Source organism: Neovison vison, chromosome 8 (genome assembly GCF_020171115.1).
Source record: "Neovison vison isolate M4711 chromosome 8, ASM_NN_V1, whole genome shotgun sequence".
Lineage (NCBI taxonomy): Eukaryota > Metazoa > Chordata > Mammalia > Carnivora > Mustelidae > Neogale > Neogale vison.
Genome location: NC_058098.1, coordinates 21956290 through 21979905, shown reverse-complemented (window position 1 = coordinate 21979905; position 23616 = coordinate 21956290). Strand labels below are relative to the sequence as shown.

The 23616-nt window shown below is 55.1% G+C and overlaps 1 protein-coding gene across 2 annotated transcripts in view; it reads right to left on the bottom strand.

Annotated features, from left to right (window-relative positions):
• The window catches only part of SOGA1 (suppressor of glucose, autophagy associated 1), a 69790-nt gene extending 51782 nt beyond the window's left edge, over positions 1-18008 (bottom strand). The window contains exon 1 of one of the 2 annotated variants that reach the window (XM_044263079.1): positions 17064-18008. In XM_044263079.1, coding sequence (XP_044119014.1) covers positions 17064-17738 — 675 coding nt within the window. In that variant the 5' untranslated portion in view covers positions 17739-18008. The remainder of the gene's footprint in view (positions 1-17063) is intronic. The other variant, XM_044263080.1, reaches the window with a different exon arrangement.
• Between the last annotated feature and the right edge of the window lie 5608 nt (positions 18009-23616).

Here is a 23616-nt window from a genome sequence, read left to right as displayed (position 1 = left end):
CTCAGGTCACGATCTCAGGGTCCTGGGATCGAGCCCCACATCAAGCTCTCTGCTCAGCAGGGAGCCTGCTTCCTCCTCCCTCTCTCTGTCTGCTTCTCTGCCTACTTGTGATCTCCGTCTGTCAAATAAATAAATAAAATCTTTTAAAAAAATAAAAAATAAATAAATAAATAAAAGCGGCAAAAGAGGAAGTGGCAGAGTCAATGATCACACCAGTCAAAAGAAATGAGGAAGTGAGGGGTCCACACGCCATTTCAGCTCATGGTTTAAGGAAGCATAGAGGAAACGGTACTCAGGAAGAATGGGCCAGTCAGCGAAACCCAAAGTCAGCCAGTCTCCAGATGAGCCCATGTTCAAATCCCCACCCTGCTATTTCCTAACATCTCACTCATTCTCCCTGCAGTCACGTGGACAGGTGACAGGGAGGATATGGAGGTCTAAGTGGACCTAAAACTCAGGATGAACCCAGGGAAAGGGCAGAGAACATTAAAGCTCATAATGTTGGGTGGCATTAATAGAAGTATGACATTTAAGTTATGGGAGGTGACATCACTCAACACAGGAACATGTCCAGAGCACTGGAGTCAGTTTGGGGGGACCATTTATTTTGTTTACTTTTAAATAACTGATTTTTTCTATTTATAAAAGTAGATTATGATCATAGAGACAATTTTGAAAATACAGAAACCTAATTCCTCCCCCTGGTCCTAAGTCACACTGGCTCTCAAAGAGTGGTTCCTGGGCTTGAAGCATATAACCATCACTGGGGAACTTGACAGAAATTCTCAGGTTTCAACTGAGATCCACTGAATCAGAAACTCTGGGAGGGGGCCCCCCTGGTGACACGAAGGCAGGGGGTTTCCTTCCAGTCTTTTTCCTAAAAGGGCAAGAGCGATCTGTGGCAGGACCACAAGACCAGGGCCTGACACAGAGCAGAGACTCAATAAGCATCTACAGAACAAGCGAATGAATCAGTGATCTTTCTCACATGAGCAGCTGGCTCCCCGGGGCCTGCCCTGGACCACAGTCAGTTTCTGAAAATGCAGGATGTTGCATTCAGGCCAGTTCCATCTCCTGTGGGGCTAAGGAGGGGGGCCCAGGCCCGTGGGGGCCTGTCCCAGCTGCAGGCAGAATGCGGGTCAGCCCCTCCTGGCACGGCCCAGGCAGGACGGCAAGGCCACAAAGGCGGGCTTGTGGCCTGTACAGGCCGGGTCGGCTGGGACTCGGGCAGCAGGAGCGGGCGAATGCAGGACTCAGGCAGGCGCTGCGTTCTCCGGCCCGAGGTGGCGTCAGGGAAAGCAGCTGCTAGGCCCTTGGGACAAGACCCTGTTTCACTCCAGAGTTTCATATATATGTGTGTGTGTGTGTGTGTGTGTGTGTGTGTATTTTTTTTTTAAAGATTTATTTATTTGTCAGAGAGAAAGAGGGCACACAAGCAGGGAGGGTGAAGGCAGAGGGAGGAGCAGCCTCCCCCCCGCAGGGAGCCCGATGTGGGACTTGATCCCAGGACCCTGGGATCATGACCTGAGCTGAAGGCAGACCCCCAACCAACTGAGCCATCCAGGTGTCCCACTCCAGAGGTTCTTAGACCTCACTGAGTCTCTGAATCTCCCAGGGCTGCTCAGCCCTCCAGTCCCAGCCCCCCACAGTCTGACCCAACGACGACGGGAGCTGTGAGAGAGGGAGGGGAGCTCAGCCTTCTCCACTCCTTCACAGACAGCCCAGGGGCCTTGGGGCTCCACCCCTCCCTCCCAGACACCCCCAACTTTGTGCAAGGGGGAGGGAGGGGACAAACTCCACTGGACTCTGCAGGCCCAGTGACTACACAGCAAGGTTGTTGAAGACCGCCCCCAACACTGGTGGGGGAGCCCCAAGCCTCACTCTCCCATGCAGATAGGAAAAGGCCAGCAGCGTCCATCTCAGAGACTAGGGGCCCTTATTCTCAACCCCACAGTCAGAAAGCCCAGCCTAAAAAAGCCAGGGAAAGGTGGTCAGACCAGGCATGGCCTGCCAGCCCCTCGATAGCCCTCTATCCCCTTTTGCCTTCAAGCTGACCATCTCTTCTTGAAGCTGACCCTGATTATTTAATATGGACTGAGAAGGCGGGTGTGAGCAGGGATAGAGAATAGGAACGTGGCACCCTGCCTATTGCCAGAATAGTCTTTATTGAAAATATTTATTTCGCTCTGATTACAGAGGTCATTCCTATTTATCGGAGAAAACTTGAAAATAAAAGGTCACTTGCTGTCTCCTCCACTGTTTCCCACTGGCTTCTGCAATAGGTCCAGCCCCTTACCCTGGAATCCAAACTGTCCCTGGCCTTCCCCCTGTTTCTGCCACCCCACATCCCCCCCAGCCCCACCGCTGCATCCTCTGCCCCCCACATCCAGCCAGCAGAGCATGTGACTCAATCTCAGGGTCCTGAGTTTGAGCCCCATGTTGGACATAGAGGTTAGTTCACAAAAAAATCTTAAAAAAAAAGAAGAGCTACCACCTATCGTGAGGCTCACAAATGACCAGGCCCCAGCCCAAGCACATACATACCCAATAATAATCTCTTTCCTTTCCTTTTCTTTTTTTTAACTTAAATTAGTTAGCATGTATTATTAGTTTCAGAGGTAGAGTTCAGGGATTCATCAGCCTGATACAATGCCCAGTCATGCACAATAATCTGATCCCAACCCTGTGAGGGAGGTACTGAAAATGTTCCCTTTTTGCAGACAAGGAAACTGAGGCTCACAAGTTTCCTGGAGCTGCTCAAATAAGAGACCGGTAGAGCTGGAATCCAGGCCGGCCCTTAACTGTGTTCTACTCCCAGGTTGGCCGGGGCTAGTCCTGCCACCAGAAAGGCCTCTGCCAGGCTAACTCCTAATTTATATCCTCCTTCCAGAGCATTCTGTCCTCTCCCAAACCACACACTCTGAACGCCATTCTTCTCTGTACTAACAACAAGTTCAGGTTGCATTTGCCTATTTTCAAGTCTGCCTTTCCCAATCTGGGAGAATGGCAGGCGCCAGCAGATTTGTGTCTGGTCCCCTGCCCAGGACTGGCCCTTGTCACGGTCTACCAGAATGACTGGAAGAATGAGCGTGGCCTCTGCCTCTGCCCACAGACCAAGGTGTGCAGGCTCTCCAGACTGCAGCCCCAGGCCAGCTCCAAAAAAAGGGAGAACCCGGACAGGGTCTCTCTACCCAGGGAACTCCTGCTCACCCACCCACTCCCTACCCACAAGTGCATCTCTGTCCATCCCCCCTACACAGTCTCCCAGCAATCCATGAGGTCAGCCTGCAGGAAGCAGCCTCTCAGAGGCGGACCCGCTCCCCAAAATGGATTAGTTCCCAGGAATCCTGGGGGAATTGGCCAGGAAGAGTCTCTTGGTCCATTCTGGGCCAGAGGACCAAACATGAGCTCATGCTACCGCTAATAATAGCGAGACCTCGCATGGCAGCGTGGGGCTTCACAGTTTACGAAGACTTTCCATCTGAATCATCTCATGGGTCGTCACAGAAACCCCATGGACACACAGGACCGGAATCACCACCTCTGTTCTAGAGACGAAGAACTGCACAGGAACACAGGGAAGGTGGGCTGTGCCCGAAGTCACACAGAGAGACTCCAAGCAGGACTCATTGCAGACTTCAGACTCTTCCGTCTGCACCAGAATTCAGGGAGCCCATGAACTTGGATGGGAAAAGGAAAAAAAAAAAAAAAAAGCATATCTTAATTTTCACCAACCTCTAACTAAGAATTCACATTTTCTTCCATGCCGGACAAGTCACAGGTGCATCAGCAGTACCCGAGAGTTTGGCACAAAGAGAAACCAGAGGTATTTTCACATCACATGACAGCTGCAGAAATCTCAACACAGTTTTGTTTTTTTTTTTTTTTTTTTCAACACAGTTTTTATCCTCATCAGTACTTTGAAATTATACTAGTCACCAAACCTGATGAGTTAATAAACACATATATTACTATATCATAATTCAGAAATATGGTTTGGTAACTATATTTCAGTATATCCAGTTTCCTTTGTGTTTGAGACATTTAAAAACATTATTCTGAGAATTATTCTCAGCAGAGAGCATCCACGGCACAAAATAAGAGGGAGCCCGTGTTCCTTCTAGAGTTGCCGTCTCTGTGGGTCTGGGTCGCCACCCCTGACCCTCTCTCTTCTCCATCGGGCCACAAAGCTAGAGAAGCAAAGCGCCACTTTCAAGCCACATTTTTAAAAACTTATTCTTATTTTTTAATTTTTTTAACATTTTGTTTACTCATTTGAGAGAGAGAGAGAGAGAGCACAAGCAGAGGGAGGGGGAGAGGAAGAAGCAGAATCCCCACTGGGCAAAGAGCCCCAGATGGGGCTTGATCCCAGGACCCCAGGATCATGACCTGAGCCAAAGTCAGATGCTTTACCAATTGAGCCACCCAGGTGCCCCTGTCAAGCCACATTATTTAAATGTTGCAGGAAATAATGCTTTCTGCAAGAAACCCATACATGTCTAAGATGATGAATCTTTGTATGATGAGGACAGAATGGGGGAGTTTAGGTTTGGGGCCCACAGGAACACTTGCACATGACAATGATTCCAGATGCTTGGGTCTGATGGAATTGGTCTGGAGGAAGAGACGGTGAGGTCTCTTGACCTGCAGGATTGGAGATGAAAGTGACCAAACTCAAGGCCCCTCTGCAGAAACATACAAGTGGCGATGGCTGGGAACTGCTAGCCAGCGCTGAGGGAACAGGGAGGGAAGCAGGAGCACAGAAGGTTCCTGAAGGCAGGAGGTCACCTCTTACCAGCCGCTGAGGAAGAAACCATACCAGAGCAGAGGTCCCCCATCTACCTCCCACCCAAGAGAGTCAGCCCGCATAAGGCTAGGGTGGATGCCTGTTCACCCAGCACCCCCAGGGAGCAGGGATATGAGCCCTACAGACCACCCTTGTACACCAAGGCTGAGTCCGGAGGAGGGGGGCAGCATCTCAGAGCCGCCAGCTCCCATAGGGGATCTGTACTACCTGGGCCTTCTTCCACTGTCTGTCTCCCACCTCCACACCCCTCCACCTCAAATGCCACATCCACCAAGAAGCCTCCCTGGCTGCCCCAGAGCACAGCCTTTTTGTATGAACAGTTATTGAGTCTCTATAGTAAGTCAGATTCATCAGCAAATCATTGAATTTAACTCTTGGGATAGCCACTGTTCTCTCCACTAATCTGTTCTCCACTTAGTACATGGAGGGTTTTTGTTCTTTTTTTAACCACGTTACTCCCCTGTTTAAAACTCTCCAAGAATCATTAAGATTTAGAAATGACCCAAATGACCCTCAGCAAGTAGATCAAGACATAGTGGCCCATCCACGTGTGGGAATACTACGCAGCAATGAAAACGAATGAATGATGGAGACCCGCAATCACTGGGGCCCAGGCACAAACATATTCTGCCAGGTGAAGGAAACCAGACTCAGCAGGCCACTGGAGGACCCCCTTTATATGACATCTGGAAAGAGAAAGACTGGGGCACCTGGGTGGCTCAGTCGTTAAGTGTCTGCCTTCGGCTCAGGTCATGGTCCCAGGATCCTGGGATCGAGCCGCACATTGGGCTCCTTGCTCACGGGAAGCCTGATTCTCCCTCTCCAGCTCCCCTGTGTTTGTGTTCCCTCTCTCACTATCTCTCTGTCATAAATAGATTTTTTAAATCTTTACAAAAAAGGGGGGAACAGGAGGAGCTTGGGGGGGGGCAATGGGACCATTCCACATCTCGACTGTGGTGGTGATTACAGAATTGTAAGCCTCTGCCAAAACTCACTTTACTGCATGTTTATCCCCTGACCTAACAGCAAGACTAAAGCCCGACCCTTGCCCACCTCCCCACTTCTACCTCCCGGCACTGGCTATTTCCCCAGCAATCACCTCACCTGTCCCACCACTAAGCCTCTGCCCCTGCCCGTCCCTCTGCCTGGACTTCTGTCCCTTTTTCTTGGCGCTCCTGGCTCCCCTCATGCTCGAAGCCTCCACATAAATTCCTCCTCTCCAGAGAAGTCTTCCAGACCCCTATAGGCCCACTGTGTTCATTCCAAACCTGTTTCTTTCATGGGACATGTCACAGGCTTATCTGTGATCTTAATTATTTTACTTATTGATCTGTTTGCTTATGGAATGTCGGTCTCTACCACTAAGAGGTGAGCTTCAGGAGGAGAGAGCCGAGCCCAGTGCCTGGCACACAAAGGGATCAGCTCAATAAAGAGCTGCCTAATTAATAAAGGAGTCCTAAGACAGGAAGATTCCATCTTTTTCCAGTCCCCTCCAGTCAGCGCTGCTGTGTATAAATCTAATTCTGTGATTCTGCGAAGCTAATGCCCATGGAGGCTTCGGAGCTATCGGTGGGCCTCAAATCCTGGCCTATCAAGCCCCAGACTGCATTCCCAAGTATGCTGCCTTGGGACATACTTGGGAATGCAGGTTCCAGGGACTGGACCTGCCGACAGGCAGGCAGACCCAGGAAGAATGACAGAGCTGAGCTGAAGGATGCAGAACTTTCCATCTGTGAGACAGCAACCATTGCAGGAAGATACAAGAGACTTTGCCTGGCCCGTGTTCTCCCCACACAGCCCTGGCCACCACGGTCCCTCCCTCGGGCGAAAGCCCAGGCTGCCTGCCGTCTGTCACCCTGGCTCTGGCCTCGGGCACTCACCCCAGCCCGGAAGGGTGACCTGCAGGGTGGGCCAACAGTGACCACAGAGGCGGCATGCCAGCCCCCCGAGAGGCTAGGGCAGCCATCTGCTATCCCTTCTGTCCATCCCCCAGGTCTGTCAAGGCTCCAGATGAGATCATTGCAGTTGGACCCCAAGGAGGGCAGAAGGCTCTGCAAAGCTCCACTTCCCTCCCCGTTCCAAACAAAAGGCTCCAGGAGTAGCAAGGGGTGGTGGGTTGGGGCAGAAAAGGCAGGGACACTGAGTCCTAGAGAGGGATTTGGAACAATCACATGCCCCTCCCCCGCCCCCAAAGATCCAGAGTCAAGCAGAGAGGAACTCTGGGCTCCTGCCTCCCAGCCCAGAGCTCAATGCAGATTAACCTCCTTGGGTGAAAGCTGGGCTCTAGTTTGGGGACAATCAGGGACAAAGGTCCTAGAGAAGGGCCAGGACACCCAATCAGGTATGGCCATGCCACACAATGCCCCTGCTCCAGCTGGCACAGAGGCTACCTGGTGACCCACATGGTCATGAGGGAAGACAAGGGTCTTGGACTTGCCCCTCCAACACCAATAAATCATAACAGGCAAGAGTACTCTCTCCGTCCCAGGCACAGGCCGGGCAGCACCCACTGCCTCACTGTATCTCCAGCCCCACCACTGATCGGTGAGGAACCAAGGTCAAACAGGTCAACAATGTTGCTCAAGGTCACGTGCTAAGTGGCACAGCCAGGAGTCAAGTCCAGTTTGAGCTCTTGTAAACTCGACTAGACAAGTCTCTATAAGGGGGCCACAGTTAATCTTTACAAGGGTTTACCTTGTGCCTGATACCTGGCTGAACTCTGCACAAGTGTCCGCTATCTCAGCTTAACAACAGTCTCCTGTCGCGGGTGCCCATTTTACCAATAATCAGAGGCTCAAGGAGATGAAGGCTCCACAGCCAATCTGGAGTGTGCCTCCCAAAACCTGGCACAGCTCTGCCCATGAGACCAGACACAGGTGGGGGGCGGGGGTGAGAAGACACCCAGAGAGCACTGCCCACCAAGTCTGGGCCTGGCTTGCCACTGGCCCATTCCAGGCCTCCCCCAAGAGAACAGAGAAGCATCTGCAGCCCCCATAGCCTCCAGGGGGGCTGCTCACAGTGGGAGTGCCTGACGGTATCCCTCTCATCCTTTCTGTGTGAACAGGAAGGAAGGCAGCATTCAGATCTGGATCTGTTTAAAACATCTTCCAAATGGCCTCTGGGCTGCAGCCAAATCTCAAAGCAGGGAGAGAACAGGGCTCAGAGGTCTCTGGGGAGGAAGAGAGAGAGGTGAGGAAGTGGCTCCAGCATATCCCAGGATCTCACACCTTGGAGCCTTTGCTTGTGCCATCCCCCTGCCAGATGCCCTTCAAGGAGCCCCACCAGACGCCTGCCCTTCTGTCTCTTGGCATCTCCAGGCTGTGTGACCTCTGCCAAACCCTTCCACCTCTCTGAGCCTCAGTGTACACCTGTGTAAAAGGAAGGGGCTAGGTCCCACCCAGGTAAGGCAGAGCATATAGGGCTGACGCACAACCTGTAATTACCCAATGAATTACCTAATTACTGTTGAGGTAAATGTCCCCAAGGAGCTCACAGAAAGTTCCTGATCCTCTAACACAGGAGCCAGGCCTGCAGCTGAATGAGCATGCGTGCACAGGGTGGGTTGGGGGGAGGGGCAGCGGGGGCAACAAGGACTATGAGGACATGACAGGGATCAAGGGAAAGGGGAGGGAAATGCAAGCACCAAGCACCAAGGCCCCCCGAGGGCAGGAAGTGCACAGGGACTGAGGGCCACGTGTGAGGAACACAAGGGAGCTTGCATGGAACAGGGGTGAGGTGAGGCTGAGGGAGGCAGAACCACACAGGCTGCCCAGGCACTTGGCCAAGGCCAAGGAGGAGAGAGGCTGATGCAATTGACCCAGAAGATCCCGAGCAGATCTGGGCCAAACCAGCATAAAGCTGCTTCACCGGGCCGGCCTGGCTGTGGGATCCCAGACTATTTTCCACTGGAGCCTGTGCTGCTCTCTGTGGCCCAGGCAACAGGAGATGATTCATCCAGGTCTTAGTATGAGAGACCCCAGAGGTGCCCTCCCCCAGCAAAGGGGTATCCCCAGATTACAGTGTCTGTAGCACTGGCCATTTGGAGACTGACAGTGGTGGGAGGGAATGGGGGGATGCACCGGGAGAATTGTGTTTGGGGATCCCCACGATGCAATTCAGCTCCACGCACAGCTCCCGGGCCCTTGCTCCATGCCAAGACTCACACCCGGATCCAGGCACAACGTCAGCCGTCAAGGACCCAGGGCTCACAGGCACTCAGACCTGAGCCTGCCAATAAGGGAGGAGGGGGGACAGCTGCTGAGCCCCTGCACGGAGCCAGGCCCCCACCAATCCTTACCTATGTGCTTCTGCCTATTTAATGCTCACAGCAACTCTGGAGGGGCTGAGCACTGTCAGCAACCCCCATTAACAGACAAGAGACAATCTCCTAATGGCAGAGGCTCACAGAGGAAAAGGCAGAGCCAGGACTCAAGCCTCGGACAGCTTGGCTCTAAGCACCATGGACCCGGAGAAGGGCAATGCTGGGCTGCTGCTCCCATCTTGTCTGACTTCCTGCAATTCCTCGGGGAGGCCAGTGTTACCTGCTCAGAATACAGAAACCGTGCTGACCTGGGGGCCTCCAGGGAAGGCCAGGGTCAGCCTGTCCCAGAACACCCTGGAGTCTCCAGTTCTTTCCCTACCCCAGCACCAAGTTCCTTCTGGCACCAGCAGGCAGAGAATATGACCGCAGATGAGGTCATGTGCATGGACTATGAGGGGAATGACCTTAGTAATAACCTTGGCTGCTGACCAAGGCCCTGCCTGGAGTTTAGCCAAGGCCCTCCCCCGGGGAACTCCCTCTCCCCCAGACGCTACACAGGATGTGGGGCTCCTTCCCTTCCTCTGTGCCCAGGATGCTACTGGATATGCCACATACCTGAATGCTGATCCTCCCAAGTTCCCTGAAAAAAGGGATTAGATTCCCATTTTACAGACAGAAAGACTGAGGCTTGGTGATGAGATTTTTCAAATGGGGATAACGCACGGGGAGGAGGTAACAAAGCAAAGTTTGTCCTCAGACCTGACCCCAAAGATGGAATTTGTCCAGAAGACCACAGAGCCTTCCTTCCCTGACACCCTGGGGTCCTGTGCCTTGTACCTGGCCCTACAGATACACACTAAGGGGTCAGCTCCTAGCCTTGCTGTATGGCCCCCTCCCAGCAAGGTGTTCACAGTGCCTCAGCTTGGCATTCAATGCCCTTCCCAAACGGGCCGAACCCCCTTTCCAGCCTCTCCCTCACCACAGCCTATACCCACTATTCCCTCCAGCTCTTCTGTTTTAAGCCTGTAGACCACCTGCCTTTCATTCAATCACATGACTGAGTCGGTATGATGTGCCCAACACCATTCCAGCAGCTAGGCACTGAGGCAGCCACTCAAGCTAACTCCACAGCTCTAATGCCTCCTCCTCCAGGAAGTCCTCCAGGTCCCTCTTCTTCTGAGTGCCCACATCTCCTCCAACCTCCTCTATTCTGGCCTCCTTCATTGTTTCCCAGACAAGAATGGGCACCCTTCATAGACGGGAGCAGTGTGGCCCTCCACACTCCCCAGCAAAAGGAGAGGGGAGGAGGAGGGAGAGGAGGGCAAGCCGGAAATTCCAAGGAGATTAGAAGGGAGTTGCCCTGGCCGTGCTTCTCCTGTGGGCAGGCCTGACAATTGCTCCATTTCTTTCAGCCCACTGGGCCCAGGCCCAAGTGCAGGGCATCAGGGGCCTGCGGGTCTTTGGTGCAGCTTCTCCTGACTTCGTGACCTGCCAGACCAGAAGGTTACACATTGTCAAGCCCCTGCCATACTCCTCACTCCTCCCAGCAGCCTTGTGGAATACTGAGCTTGTACACATTTGCTCCAGAGGACAGGGACCAGGATTTCCTGTGTTTCCATGTGGATGAAATGTCACAGCCTCTCTGCATATGTGTGTGCGTGCACGCGTGTGTCTGGGGACCCCGATTCGTGGGTGTCTGGTTTCCTTTGGCAAATGCCGCAGGCCTGATGAGAGCGTGCTCTCTGCTCATGTCCCTGCTTATGTATCCGTAGCTGTGTGTCTTGTGTCTGTATCAGTGTCTCCTGGGCGTGTGTGTGAGCCCCAGGTAAGCGTGCGAGGGCCTCCACTGCTCTCTTTGTGGAAGAAACAGGGCGAGTATCCGGGTGACAAGCTTGTGTCTGGGCCCGCCTGGCAGCGGCGGATCTGTGGATTTCCGTGGATGCCAGCGCCTGAGCGTAATGAGGCTGCGTGGGTTTGTGTGTGTGCCTGCATATGTATGTGTACTTCCGAGACGTCTGAGGGTGTCTTCAAGCTGTGTGTCCGTCTGGGACACAGCCAAGTGTGCCTAGGTATGTAAGATGCGTGTGTATGTGTGCGTGTGTGTTTCCGAGCCAGGGGTCTCCTAGATGGTGTATCTGTTGTGCCTCCTAGTGTGTGGGTGTGAGGAGACAGATTTGGTATCTGCACGGGTTTATGTCCTTTGGTGGGCATATCCCGTCTACTAGATCTTGAGGTACGCTTCTGGAAGCCAACAACACATGTGTGTCACTGGATGTCTATGGGACGCATGTGTGAAGGGCTGTGGGTCTCTGAGCTAGAGCTCCGAATAAGTATGTTTGTGTGTGCGAGAGAGCGAGCGAGCCCAGGGACATCGGCCCAGCCCCTCTGCGAGGCATGCTGGGAGCCCTGGGAGCTCCGAGGTCCCCCCAGGCCTCCCGGCAGCCGCCTCACATTTTCCGTCTGGCTGGAGCTGCCCTCCTCCCCCCAACACAGGCAGACCGCTGAGGATTCTTAAAGACCCAGCTCTCAGAGCAGCTTCTCCCAGGCTGCCGCTCAGCTACCACTGGGAGGGCTGGGATGCCAGGCAGGGACTGGACAGGGCTCTGCTGACCATAACGACCACCCCTGCCCCCACCCAGTGACACACTCTGGGAGCTGAGAAGCACTTCACAACTTGCTCTACATCTGGCCCTCAGCCTGGTAGCCAGGAAGCTCTCAGAAAATATGGGTGGGGGGGGGAGAAAGAAAAAAAAATGGGTTGAGTGAATAAATGAAGAAGGAATAAATGAATGAATGAATATGGGTTGAGTGAATGAATGCCTGAAGAAGCAGGTAAGGGAAAGGGACACAGGGACAGGCACTCACATTTACGGTGCATCCCAGCAGAAAGGGTATGACCCTGAGGGAGGCATGCTTATCTCCCACTTTATAGAAGAAGAAACAGAGGCTCAGAGAGGCAGAGCCTCTCATCCGACATCACACAGCATGTAACCAGCAAATCCACGCAAGAACCCTGCCCTGTGAAAGTCAGAGGCCCAGGTTACCTCCTGCATGGGAGAGGGTGAGAGAGCCAGGAGGCAAGGGGAGCTCCCTAGGGTTTTCCAGAGTGGTTCCCAAGTACATCAGCCATGCAATCGTGAGTATGTCACATAGCCTCTTGGTTTCTTCATCTGCCCAACAGATCTGATGTCAGAACCCTCGGCACGTGTTGCCGTGAGGAGTAAGGGCTTACTTAACCCAGAGCCTGAGGCATTGGGAGTGATCCATGGGGAACAACGTTCATAAGCCCAGAGACACGTAAGTCCAGGGATCAGTGGTCTGGGGGTCCCCAGGCTGACTCTCCCATTCCAGCACCCTGGGCTCCAGCCTCACCATTAACTAACCCTTCAGGCTGGATCCAAAGCCCCATCATTTCCTCCAGGACCTCAGATTCCCTTTATCCAATCATGTGCTGCACCAGTGCAGGGTATACTCACATCCAGGCATGCATGCACACGTCCCTCTCCCCCACCTGCAGGCCCCAGCCTCAGGTCCCGGGATTCATTCCCCTCACTTGTTCCCGACAAGTCTTAGCCTAGACCCCACCACACAACAGGATTCCTTTCAGCAAGCTGTGTCCCAGATGAGATGCACTGTTATCAGTACAAAGCTCATGGCTCCACTCATGCAGCAGAAAGAACGGGATGCAGAGGTCTAGAATCCTGGCTTGACCTGGGGCCTCCATTTACCCCATTGTAAGTGAGAATGGGGCATGGATTAGATGCTTCCTCTGGGCCCTCCTGGGCTGACAGCTGTACTTCAAACACTCACACCTAGAACCTCCGAGGAGGCAGGGGGTAGGGGGGAGGTTGTGGGGGAGGCGACCCAGCATGGAATCTGATCACACCTTCCTGTCCTCCCTGAAGCAGCTCCTGATTTATTACCATCTCAGAGCTGCAGGGATTCACCTTCCTGGCTTCTCCCCGCTTCCCCAAGAATGAAGACACAGACATCCTATATGTTCATGGGCTGACAATGACAACAATTCCCCCAAGAGATGTGGATGTCACTGTTTCTAGAATGTTCTCTTGTCTACTCATACCTCCCGGATTCCTGAAAACAATCTTATGAAGCTGCCCGGGGAGGTTCCATCATCTTCATTAAAGAAGAAAAGGAAAAAAGGAGCTCAGAGAGGCCAAGTGACTTGCTCATGGCCACACAGTAAATGGAGAGTCGGGTGTCAAAGTCGGGTCTTTGGGCCCCAACTTTCAGATTCTTTCATCCACACTCCGACGGATTTCCCGCATGTCCTCACCACATGGCACGTAACGGTTAGCAGTGATAGGGAGCTGGAAGAGCTCAGACCACCAGGGCTTTGAAGGTCCAATGCAGTCGACGTGTCTGCTCTGCAGCTAAAGCTACATCTTCGAATCCTGGAACCTCAAAAGTTCATCATCTCCAGGCTTCCTTGGTCAGAAGGGATCCTGAGGTTGGGCAGCTCAGCTGTATCCACCACATAAATCTCCCCCTGAATGTTCCTTCTAGTCACAACCACCAACATCTTGTACAGTTTACAAGCTGCTTTCCACACACCCCAGGTCTCCGTCCAAACATGCAAGGTCATCCAGCCTTTGTTTGAACAGCTCAAGTGACAACGAGCTCACTCCCTTCTCTGCAGCAGCTCCTCTCTCCGACTGGGAGGCAGCTGCCCCATTCACTCCTTCCCCACTTGGGCCCCTGGGCAGGCCTCATGCAACAGGAGATCTGCCACCGCTGCCCGTGAGGCCTTCCTTCCCCAGCTGACAGTTCCAGGGCCCCCGCGCCTGGGAGGTGAGCCCAAGCAGGGCCCCACCGGACTTGAGACTCAACCCAGGAGGCACAAAACCTACAGGGGACATACTGAGGATCTGGAGTCCTTCTCCTGGTAACTCAGTATCTGCATCTGGGAAGCAAAGAGGCCCAGAGGGGCAGGAAATACGTCAAGAGTGTCATACACTCTTGGGGCACCTGGGTGGCTCAGTGGGTTAAAGCCTCTGCCTTTGGCTCAGGTCATGATCCCAGGCCCACATCAGGCTCTCTGCTCAGCAGGAAGCTTGCTTCCCTCTCAGTCTCTGCCTGCCTCTCTGTCTACTCATGACCTCTGTCAAATAATTAAATAAAAAATCTTAAAAAAAAAAAAAATAGAGTGTAAAGCCCTGGCTGTCGGGAGATCCGGCTCAGGAACCCAGGCAAGTCCCTTCCTATCTCTGGCCACAGTTTACCCATCGGGACAATGAACAAAACACCTCCTGTAACAGCCCCTATCCTTGAGGTCCACATCCCCAGCCTCTAGACTTTCACCTCACCTCTATGAGATGTGGTGGCTGTGTCAAACAAAGCTCTAGACAAGTTCAGGGACCCACCCAAGTGCACACAGCGAGAACAACATGGTCTGGCCCAGCTCACCTCTCCATCCAACCTCCTTCCTCTCTCGTCTCCACGCTGTCCTTCAAAATCAACACGCTTTTTCCCCCTTCCCTCAGCCTCCGAAATGTTCTTAGTCCAGCTTGTAATGGGCTGGCTGCGTGTCATCCTCCAGGCCGTGGCCTCCCCAGCCCTACCTGCGTGCTCTCTCTGCACACGCTGCTGTTCTTCGCTCTTATCCTGATCTGTGCTGTGATTTACTGTACTGCTGTTGTTAAATCCCAGTCTCCTCCACTAGACCCAGAGCTCCGTGAATGTGTAGACACGTCATCCCTGTCCACGGCTGTATCTCCGATCTGCACTAGGGCCCCGTACACACTTGGTGCTAAATAAATAGGGAAAGAATGAATGAGAGTCCAGAAGAGTCAGGCCCGCTTCGGGTGGGGAGGAGTCTATTCTGCCGCCCAGAGAACCCACAAAGAATATGACGGGTGCCTGTGGAAATGTGTCCCCTCCCGCTGGAGAGCAGCCGTGATCACAACCACTCTCATCTGAGGCTCACTCCACGCCAGGCACTCTAGTGGTGCTTACACACACCATCTCCTTTAACCCTTAAGGTTGGAAGAAGCATGATGGACCTTTTTACAACGAGGAAACTGAGGTCTGGAGACAGTAAGTCGCTTGCCCAAGACCACACAGCCAGGAAGCTAGACCCCAAATCCCCTCGTGGCCTCCTGGGACTTGCCCGTGAAGCCTGAAGGGCAGAACGGAAGCAGAGATGTGGTTCAGCCCCAGCCCAGGCAGGGGGAGATGCACAGTTGGGAAGTGGCCCCTGGAGACCTTGGGCTCAACCCCCAGCCTCTGGGGACTACTGTCCATCTTAACAGTCACCACTGGCCCAGGTGGGCTCCAAAGCTCTGCCCGATAACTTCAGGGAATGGACAGGAGCCCACAAGGGTTGGTGCACGAGGAGACCTTGAAGCAAAGCTCCTGGGCCCACCTCCCTTGCCAGGATGAAGGGCGTGGGCCAGGAGGTCTAAGTTCAGAGCAGCTCCAGCAGCCAAGGCCAGAAGTAGTCAGGGCACCAAGAGGGCAGGGCCAGGCCTCTTTCTGGCTTGTCTCTGTCCTCCCACCCACCCCCCACATGGCCTCTCCTCACCCTGGGCTTCTGAAGACTGTGAGCGCTGACTGAGCCTTCAATTGTCAGCCATGAATGGGGCCTTTGGGAAGACCCACCCACCCATTTAACAGATGAGGAAGCTGAGACCTAGCTTGGGGTAAGATCAGAGGCTGAAGGGGTGGATTATGCTGATTCAAACTCTGTCTTTTTATTGTACAAGCATTTCCCGAGCTCATGCTAGAGAGGAAATTCTGGGGGAAAATCGGGAGGGAGAGACACAGTTGAGCAAGACCCTAAAAGTCTCACAAGAGAGAAACCTACTTGGCCAGAAGAGCCACAGTGCAAAGCTAAGTGCAGGCAGGCAGACATCAATCAGCAGAAGGGTGTTAATTCTGGGGCTCTCAGCCAGGGTACTCTGGGGTGCTGTGCCAGGCCATCAACGGACAAAAGTGGCAGGTAGCACTGCAGCCTTTTCCAAAACCATGTCCAGCCAGTCCTAGGAGAGCCCATGAAGCTTTCAGTCTCCCCAGCCACGGCCAATACGTGAGCACTGGGCTGCCTGTGGAGCAGCTGGGGACCAGGCAGTGGGCAGGCAGAGACTGGCCAGTCCCCAGTAGGTGCTCATTTTCCCCTTGAGGATGAAGGCAAGACGGGTCTGCTCTCCAGGGAAGGTCTCAGGTCCCCAAGATGCCCAGAAGGAATGCCCCTTTCAGACACACAGGTTCCCTCCTCTCACCGGGAGCACGAGAAGGACAAGGGCCCTGGCCATGGGGCGCCAGTGGGACTGCTGTGTGCACAGGGCAGAAGAGAACAGAGACAACATCCTGGGATTTAGGAAGCGGCCCCTGAACCAGTTCTCCCACGACATCATCCTTCCAGGCTGTGGGACCGTTACACTGGGCGGAAGTCGGACGCTAGCCAAGGGGATGTTCCCAGATGTCATGCTTTCAAACAGGACCCGCCCTGAAAGACAGGCGGGGACAGGCCTGCACCAAGGAAAGCCCTGGGTGAAGACTCAGCACGGTCTGTCTCCTTGGCAGGGGACAGCCACAGGTTTCCCTGGCACAAGTGCACCCCAATACCTGTCCCCCAAAAAGAGAGCCACCAAAGGCCTGGCCCCTAGCAGGGGATGAGGGGGGGACTTCTAAGAAGCTGAAGGACAGGCTCCAGACCCTCACTGACTCCCTCCACCCCATCCCAAGTACTGCAGCTAGGCATCTTCCAAAGCAGTTTTCTCCAGACTCCCTCCCTCCAAAATCAGGGCCCTCTGGCCCGTCTCCTCAACTGGGTTCCTCTTCAGGGAGACGGTTTCCCAAATAAAAAGGGAGGAAGGATGTGTGGACCTCTACGTCGACCTCAGGGTGGTCCCGAGGATTTAGGCCCCCTTTCCCAGCTCCTTCCGTGGCACCGTATGCCAGCTAGTGCCTCGGGCCCCTGGGGCCGCCACAACCCGCTTCTCCCGCGGCCTCCCGCTGCCCCATCTGCGCCCCCACCTTGAGATAGTCGTTCTCCGAGCGCAGCTCCTCCAGCTCTCGCACGAAGCCGCCGGGCCCGCAGTCCAGCATCTCCTCGGTGAGGTCGGAGAAGGCGAGCGAGGCACTGAGGGGCAGGCGGCTGCTACCCACCGACGACGCGGCCACCGACGGCTCATCGGGGGAGGCGGGCGGCCTCGGGGGCTGCTGTGCGGGCGGCGCGGGCTGGGGAGGCTGCCCCGTCCGGGCCCCCGCCGGGCCCCCGGCCGCCGATTCGGCGTCGCTGCTCAGCGCCAGCTCCAGGCCCAGCAAGCGGGCCTCCTCCGACGCGCAGTCCGACACCTCAGAGCTGCTGTCGGTGAGGCTGGGCGGTGGGGGCGGCGGTCGCGGCCCGGTGCCGGGGCGCGGGCGGCCCTTGGCACGAACCCCGGTGCGGACCCCGGCCACCCGCGTCCCCGCGCTCCGCGCCCCGGGCGCCACCGCGCGCCCCTTCTTGTCCGGCCGCGCGGAGGACGCGGCGCTGCAAGCGGCTGCGGCGCCCGGGCCTGGGCCGCGGCGGCCCTTGGCCAGAGACCAGCCGGCCACGTCCTTGGGCCGGGCCGGCGACGGCGCGCGGTGGCTCTTCTTCCTCTCCGGGGCGGGCACGGGCGGGGGACCGCAGCCCCGGGCTGGGGGCTCCCCCGCCGGCACCTCCATCGCGGCCTCCCTCGGCCTCAGCGAGCGGTGCGCATGGCCCGGGCCCGCCCGGCCTCCGCGCCCCTGGGGAGGGTCCCGGCGCCGCTCCGGCCGCTCCGGCGGCGGCTCCTCTCGGCCCACCTCAGCCGCGGGACTGCGCTCCGGCCCGGACCCCTGCCGCACAGGCTCTCCGCTGCCCTGGGCTCGGAGAGAGCGGCCCGACCGCCTCCAGGCGCCCCGGCTGCGGCTGCGGCTCCGCCCGGCGCCCGCCCCTTCGGCCTCGCCGCGCCCCCGGAGCGCGCCCGGGCCTCGACTGCCTGCGCGCCGGTCGCTCCCCCGGGCTCCGAGTCCGACTGCGGCCCGGGCCCCAGCTCCGCCCGGCGCGGCCCGCCCCCCGCGCAGCCCCGCCAGCTCCCCACCCCGCCGCCTCGGCTCGGGGGCGCGCGGCTCCGCGAACAAAAGGCGGACGCGGCGGGAGCGGTAGGGAGGGACACAGGCGGCGAGCGAGGGAGGGATCTGCGAGGCAACAGCGACCCCCTCGAGGGTCAGGCAGGCCGGGGCTGCCGCGGCCCCGGCTCTCTCCTGCTCCTCTCCGCCGCCGCCCCCTCCCCTGCCCGCCAGCGGAACGCACCCAGCCGACGCTCCCCTCCGCCCAGGGTCCGGGCAGGGGCCGCGGGAGCGGCGAGCGAGGGGACTCGGAGGCAGAGGCCGAGCCGACCTCAGATCGCAGGAGCCAGCATCCATATACACCGCCGGTGCCTCGCCCCTCGCGGCCGTGCGGAGCGTGCGCAAACTCCGCCCCCCTTAACCTTGCAAAGCAAGACAATTATCCCATAGTACAGATGCATAAACTGAAGCCGAGGGAAGGTAAGCGATTAGCCCAAAGTCAATGGCCGAGCGGGGATGGAGCCCAAACCTCACACCTCCAGGGCGTCCCCTCTGGTTCAGCTAGCTCGGCCTCCCTCTCACAGGCGTAGGGACCGTGGAGCCCTGGGTGCATGCCCAGCTCTGCACACCTCGGCGGGCTGGGATCTCAGGCATACTCCCTCCAACCCCAACCCGGTTTCAGGCTCTGCATAGTTAAAATGGGGGTGGCCCACTATGAGGTGTCAGACCGGCGATGCTTTGGGAGTAGCTTCTGACCCCCGGAGGGGGCTGGCGCAGACCAAAGACAATTGTCCTGATCCCCACACGTTCCGTCCCCCCGAGCAACCCCAGACTGCCCAGAGCCTGGCTCTGGTGGGTTTCCGTTCTCTCCTTGCAGGGCTGTGCTTCTGGCTCTGCTGTGGATTTTCGCGTGTCTGTCACACCTTCCCCTCCTCCGTCCCCTCCCCCGCTCCCTGCCGCTGCTCTCTTCCCCGTCACCTAGCCACCGCCATGCAGAGCCGGTTTTAAGTCCTTTGGCTGCCCCACGGGTGGGCACCCCTCCTCAGCGTGGCACCACGTTGCCCCCTGGGGAGGGCTGCAGGGTGATGTTTACCCTTCTGCACCTGCTTCTCTCCCCTACCCCGCCCCGTTTTTACCCCTCCCCTTTTCATCCACCGGACCCTTTTCTCCTTCCTCCTTCCCCCCCTCCCCGCCCCAGTCCTGTTTCTTCTCTTCTTCCTGCCCTTGACAATCGCACCAGGTCTGCTTCTTCATGTCTTTCCCACCTCTCTCGCAGCAGAGAATCCTGGGGTGTGCCTTCTCACCTGAGACATGGCTTCGTCCTGATCTAGGTGTGTCAAGGTGTCCACTCAGGTGTGATGCCCCTCCACCCTCAGAATTTTCCTCCAGGCGCCCCCACAGAGCCCTGTGGAGCAAGTTCTCCGCAAAGCCTTCTTTCCAGGCATTCAGACCCCATCCTGGCATAGCACAGCTCCCCTGTTCCCCCAACCATCCTGGTGCCTAGTCCAGAGGCACCAGGTAGAACAATGAGTGGACTTGTCACTGTGCCTTCCTGACCTGGTGAAGCATCCAGTATAGGAAGGAGATGGGCCACCGCAGATTCACTACAAATGAGGTAGAGCTGGGGCACCTGGGTGGCTCAGTGAGTTAAGCCTCTGCTTTCGGCTCAGGTCATGATCCCAGGGTCCTGGGATCTAATACTGCATCATCGGGCTCTCTGCTCAGCGGGGAGTCGGCTTCCCCCCTCTCTCTGCCTACTGCTCTGCCTGCTTGTGATTTCTCTATCAAATAAATGAATAAAATCTTTTTTAAAAAATGAAGTAGGGTTGTGTGGCATGGGGGCAAGGGCCAGAGCAAGACTTCCCACCTCCTGTGCCCCCGAGTCCCCACCTGATTTAGTCTGATATAGCAGATGACAGAGTCCTTCTAGCTCTGATGTCCCCATTTCTTGTAGACTGGTACAGAGAATTCTAGTGAGTTCTCAGAAATGGTTTGCCTTCTCTGTGTTTCGGTTTCTCCTCTCCAAGAATGTGGGCTTGGAGAGGCTGGATGGTATGAATCCAGGCAGGGGACATCCTGGCCAGCTCAGCCATTCTAACAAACCCATGGCCACACTGGTGGTCCTGAGAGTACAGTGACTTCAATCTTCCCACTTGGACCTGGGCGTGAGTCCTGGCTTTACCGTACATTTTGCCTGGGTCCCAACAGTCATGGCCCAGAGTAGGGGGAATCCGAGGGCTCTTCCTGCTCTGAGGGTCTTTGGGTTGGGGGAGCCATGAATCTACAGTGTAGCCCCAGGAGAGCAGCAAGACCCTGGTGGGGTGGAGTTCAAGGTTGGGGGTGGGGGCACCTAGGCAGGGGGTGTCTAGACTCAGGTTCAGTTCAGACCAGGGAAACTACAGAAGGAATGAGACTTGCTGGGAGTTTAGAATTGGTTACACGCAGACAGGGAGGCTGTCTGCAGCTTCCTGACCCTTGGGCACTCACTTAGGCTAGGCTCTGCGCTCAACCCTTCAGTAGAGGATCTCGGGGAGGTTAGGAGCTTCTTTCTTTTCTTTTCTTTAGTTTAATTTATTTATTGACAGAGAGAGAGCATGCGTGCACACACAAGCAGGGGGAGCATGAGGAGAGGGAGAAGCAGGGTCTCTGCTGAGCAGGGTGCCTGATGCGGGGCTCAGTCCCAGGATGCTGAGATCATGACCTGAGCTGAAGGCAGACACTTCACCAACAGGACCACCCAGATGCCCAAGCTTAGGAGCCCCTTGTACTGTATTTTCCAAAGAGAGGTACAACAATATACAACTCATCCCAATCATTCTTTTTAGAGTGTGGTATTAACATTCTTCCTGTTGAGGGACGGGATCTATATCCCTTCCCTTTGAACTTCAGTAGGCCTTTGTGACTGCCTCCACCAACAGACAGTGGCAAGTGATGCTGTGACTTCCAAGGCTAACTCATAAAAAGCTCTTCAGGGGTGCCTGGGTAGCTCAGTGGGTTAAGCCTCTGCCTTTGGCTCAGGTCATGATCTCAGGGTCCTGGGATGGAGTCCTGCATCAGGCTCTTTGCTCAGCAGGGAGCCTGCTTCCCTTCCTCTCTCTCTGCCTCTCTGTTTACTTGTGACCTCTATCTGTCAAATAAATAAATAAAGTCTTTAAAAAAAAAAAAAAAAAAGCTCTTCAGGGCTCTCTCGTGTGCTCAGGAGCTCTCTCTCTTAATCCACTCACCTTGGAACACAGCCACCATGTTGGGAGGAAGCCCAGGCCTCCTGGAGAGGTTAGTGAAGGTGTTCCAGCCGACAAAGGCAGTTCTGGTCACCACTAACACCCAGACACGTGAGAAAGTGGACCTTCAGAGGATTCAGCCCCCAGCCTTGGCACTGTCCCAGCGGATGCCAAGTAGAGCAGAAATGAGCTGTCCCAAACTGCAAAATAAATATTGTTGTTCTAAGCCGCTAGGTATTGGGGTAGTTTGTTACGCGGCAGTGAATAACTGGAATGCTTGTCCAAGGTCACACAGCTTGGAAGTGGCAGAGCTGAGACCGATTAGAACCCAGGGTCATCCAGTTTCAGAGTCTGTTGTGCTGCACTAATGGCCAATGTTCAGCTCTGGCACACAGTGTATGCTGCATGAAGCTCTACCCAAGAAGGAATGAAGCATCAAATGATTATAAGAATTAGATATCAGATTACAAGAAAGGATGCCGGTGACCCAGTGGAAAAGCAGTTTATTTTCTCCCATTCAAGCCACTAAATTGACCAACATGGTGAAAACAGAAGGAAGACTAAATCCAGGAAGGCTTCAAAGAAGAGGTGATTTTTTTTTTTTTAAACTAAAGATTTTTTCTTTTCATCGTACAAATCATGGTAGAAACAAACCACTGGCTGTGGGAAAATTAGAGGAGTTAGTAGGGGAACCTGCTTTAAGTATAATATAGTCAGGGAGTCCTCACTGAGTAGGTGGGGAGCCAGAGTGGTGGGGACAGAAGCCAAAGGGAGTGAACTGACAAGTGAATAGGACATAGAGGTGGAGTGCAGGAAGAAGAGAAATGGGGCATTTGGGGAGGGAACTGTCACATGGAGAGAGAGCAGAAGGACAGATGGATAGAGGGATGGGGTCTTGGCTTTTGAAAGGAGTAGGGCCCTTACCTTCATTGTCCTGGAGAAAGGATGGAAGACTTGAATGAGATGCAGGGGCTTCTGTCAGGTGGGTGAGGGGGTGACAGACGATGGCTTCTGTTTTCTCAGTGGAGAATAAAGTCACCCAGTGAGAGTGAGGAAACCAAGGAGCGCAAAGACCTCAGTTCTCAGAGAACAGAAACCAGATTTCCCAGGACGTGTGGGGTGAAGCCAGCCTGCCCAGAGAGCATGGAGTATTTTCTAGAAAGGACTCTAGCCAAGTATACTTCCCATAGCTGAAACCGTGCAGCACATAGGATTTTATGTCCTGCCTCTTCCCACTCACCAGAGCGCAGAGGCATTTCCCCGTGCATTTATAAACTCTTTGTAAACATCACTTTTAATACTTAGAAATAATCCACGGAGTGGATGTTCCAAGGGTCACTTAATCTTTCCCCCTTTGATTGGACATTCAGACTGTTTGCTGGCAATAATACTGGCGTTCTGAGACAGGCAGCGTGTGGTCTGGACAAGAAAGGAGAACGCAAGCTCCAGGGCAGAGCTGGGATGTCCGGCACTCTGGCGCCTAGGATCGCATCGTGGGAGCTTTCCGGGGCCATTATTGGCAATGGGTGGTCCTGACAGGTCACATTCTGGATTTTCCTGGACACAAGCACAAAGAGTGGGACAGCAAGGCAGATCTCACTGGCTTCTCAAAGGGCCCAGTGGGTCAGGTATTAAGCCTAGGGAAAATAAGGTGGGGAGAAGGGCCGGGAGGGCTCAGAGAACCAAACGTGTGACCCCTGACCATTTACAGTTTAAACACATAGTGCAACAGCCGTGTTTGGGATGGCAACAGGGCCCTTCACTTGCCTGTTTTCCCCATAATACAAGTCTTTTCTGCACCCCACCCTTCCTGGAGAAGGCATTGCTCCAAGAGACCTGGCCTTGGGCAGCCTATATAGGGACTCAGGTCCTCAACGCAAAGCCCAGCAGAAGAGAACCCTCTTAGCTGTGTGAGAATGAGGTGGGCGTCCTGAGACAAGGGGCCACCCACCCAGCAGAGGCCAGGAGACCACTGGTGGACATATTCTCCAGGGGACACTGCCCTGGGGCGAGACTGTTTGTTCTGGGATTAGCTGAAGCCTCTTCCAACTTGAGGTTCTGTGGTTTGACAACACAGCTTTCATGGACTCCTACCATGAGCCAGGGACAGAAAAGGAACCCCTGTGGGCCAAGTGCCTACTGTGTGCCAAACACTGGGCTTCCCGTGAATGGTCTCACATACTGTCACAATAAGCCAGTGAGGAAAGAATCCTCACTCCATCAGAGAGAGGGGAAACAAGCAGGACAGAGCAGGACCGCTCTCTGCCTCCCAGCCCTGGGCTTCCCCTCCA